The sequence below is a fragment of the Eleginops maclovinus genome, chromosome 2 (genome assembly GCF_036324505.1).
Source record: "Eleginops maclovinus isolate JMC-PN-2008 ecotype Puerto Natales chromosome 2, JC_Emac_rtc_rv5, whole genome shotgun sequence".
NCBI classification, from domain to species: Eukaryota; Metazoa; Chordata; class Actinopteri; order Perciformes; family Eleginopidae; genus Eleginops; species Eleginops maclovinus.
In genome coordinates, this window is record NC_086350.1 from 1,489,026 (window position 1) to 1,491,525 (window position 2,500).

The 2,500-nt window shown below is 39.8% G+C and overlaps 1 protein-coding gene across 4 annotated transcripts in view; it reads left to right on the forward strand.

Moving 5' to 3' along the window:
* Positions 1–2,500, forward strand: part of LOC134880921 (voltage-dependent calcium channel subunit alpha-2/delta-4-like) — a 49,552-nt gene that overhangs the window by 7,726 nt on the left and 39,326 nt on the right. For all 4 annotated transcript variants that reach the window (XM_063907983.1, XM_063907991.1, XM_063907984.1 and 1 more), the window contains exons 3-5: position 1; positions 366–425; positions 2,262–2,424. The exon at position 1 is cut by the window's left edge and continues 116 nt beyond it. In XM_063907983.1, coding sequence (XP_063764053.1) covers position 1; positions 366–425; positions 2,262–2,424 — 224 coding nt within the window. The remainder of the gene's footprint in view (positions 2–365; positions 426–2,261; positions 2,425–2,500) is intronic.

Below are 2,500 nucleotides of genomic sequence, written 5' to 3' on the forward strand. Positions count from 1 at the left end.
GGTGAGGACAAATCAGACCCCACATTGTATCTGTTAAACGACACCTCTCAGTGTAAAGTTATCAAAGATCTAATTACCTTTAAACATGTCTGATCAGCTGTGAAGAGTTCATCTGTAAAGCCAATAAATGGATTAAAAATGTGAAATATAATGTCATAAAATCTAAACAGTTCTTGTGAGAAACTGACTAAAATACAAGGCTGTTTGGTTGCTCAGCTCTTTGGCTAACACAACTTTCATGAATTGCTTTATTATGTGCTTTATAATCTTACAGTATGGACACAAGTCACTGTAAAGCCACCACGTTCAATAGATTTAATAACAGGTGTTTGTTGTTGTTTTCATTCTGTGTGTTTTTGTGCCAGAGGTTGGCGGAGTCTGCAGAGGACGCTGACCTGTACCACGAGTTCAACGCCACATTACAGGTCGGTGTTCTGCTTTATTTCTTTAACTCAACAAAAAAAAACCTGCAAACGTTACATAATCCGACAGGACGGATTATTTTCACCTTAAATCTTAATTTGAAAGGTTCCAGAATATGTTTCTTCATATAGGTCCTAGCTGTACAAAAATATATTCTTTCAACCATTGAATTTAAATAAATCAATAATAAAAAAGTACTTTCTATTTATTAAATCAACTTTGAAATGTTGCTTTTGTCTTTTGACAGTCTTTGTTGACATAATCAGGTCTTGATAGAGCACCAAATGAAGGAAATATAACATGTGATCGTTATTTTTGGAACAATTGAACTATAAAGTGTCAGAGCCGACAGATTTTTCTCCTTCTGATTATATAAGTGTAATTCATCGCTGTAAATCAATGCAGGTGCGTGCATCTCTTTATGTGCAAAAAGCGGGGGGGTAAACTGTATGTTGATCACAGAGAAAAGTTTTGTTTTTTAACTAAACACCAAATAAATATGTTTTTAATCTGAATATTTGGTTAGAAAAAAACCACATTGTGGATTTTATAAATAATTATATGTTTTTATTAACATATTACATTTTATTTCATAACAGCTGAATATATTCAAGTGAAAGGAGCCTCTGGTCGGTATTTTTTGGGGTAAATTGTGCTGCAAATCCAGTAAAATACCCTTAAAAAGTTGTATTTTACTGTAAATGCTTCATAAAACCCTCATTAGTATACTGTATATTTCAGGTTAGGGACTAAATATGCTTCAAAGCAGAATATGTGGTCAGATTAAACATATTGAGAATGATTTCATCTCTTTCATAGCATCACACTGGACTCTTATTCTACTGATGAAACAAACCTGATATTATTTGTGTAGTTTATTCCCGTTCTGACCCTGTGCATGAATACTCAGTTTAACCCTTAGAAAGACCAAAATAAACCCCAAAACAGGTATTTATTTATTTATAGGTCTGTGGGCGACTTTATGAATGAAGCGCTACAGTTTTCTGTTTATCCTCAGATAATCCGTGTGCCGCCTGACGACTCTAATCTGTAATTTGCTCGTCTCAGCTGCTCTAAACCCAGTGCTAACGCTAGCATGCATGCTAACGGCGTTTAGATCGGGGGTGGAGCAGATTTAAAGCCTCAGCTGACACCTGGAATTAGATCAAACTCCTCTGATCCTGAGAGGAAACCAGGTCACGCTGCAGCGGGGGAAATACACACAGGAACACTCTGTAGGAAATGTTCTTTTAGTCGAAGCCCAGGAGTCGATCTAAAAGAAACGAAGTGAAGCTCCTCTAATAAGTTTTAAAGGAGTGTTTAATAAAAGGATGCAGCAGTAGGTTTACAAAAGCTTCACAGCTGTGGCTCAATGACCGGTACACGCGTCCACAGGCCGCTGACTGAGTGGAGCTCATCAGTAGTTCCTGTCTGGCGGTCCGGAACAAAAGAGAGATCGATTTCACAATACAAACATGTTCTATAGAACCATCCCTTTCCCGCCATACAATAAACAACTTCGAAATAAGACGTTTCCGGTCTCGTGCTCTCATTGGTTGGTAGCGGGGTCTGGATCCTGTTGGCCGCTTGTCACATGGGGTTCTCCGGATTCTTCTATAGGCTGACGCCGTCGGGGGCGGGTCCTCCTATGACGTCACCGTCGCCATCTTGTTAGTTATGTCCTGAAGCTCTCACCTACGATATTCTATTATGCAATATTATTCTGAAAGGCTGTCCCACTTCTTGTCTCCCCTCATCTTATTCTGAAAGGCTGTCCCCACTTCCTGTCTTCCCTCATCTTATTCTGAAAGCCTGTCCCACTTCCTGTCTCCTCTCAGTTTGATTACTATAACTCGATGCTGATAAACTCAGTGGACGAGGACGGGAACAGTCCGGATATGGGCTCTGAGTTTCCTCTGGAGGAGAACGAGCACTTCAACAACCTGCCGGTCAACATGCTGCTGAGCGACATCCAGGTGCCCACCAACGTCTACAACAAAGGTCAGAGGTCACACCACACACCTGAAGTATGTCCATTTAGTGTCTCTACCTTAAAGAGTCCTCTCCTGCTGATGTT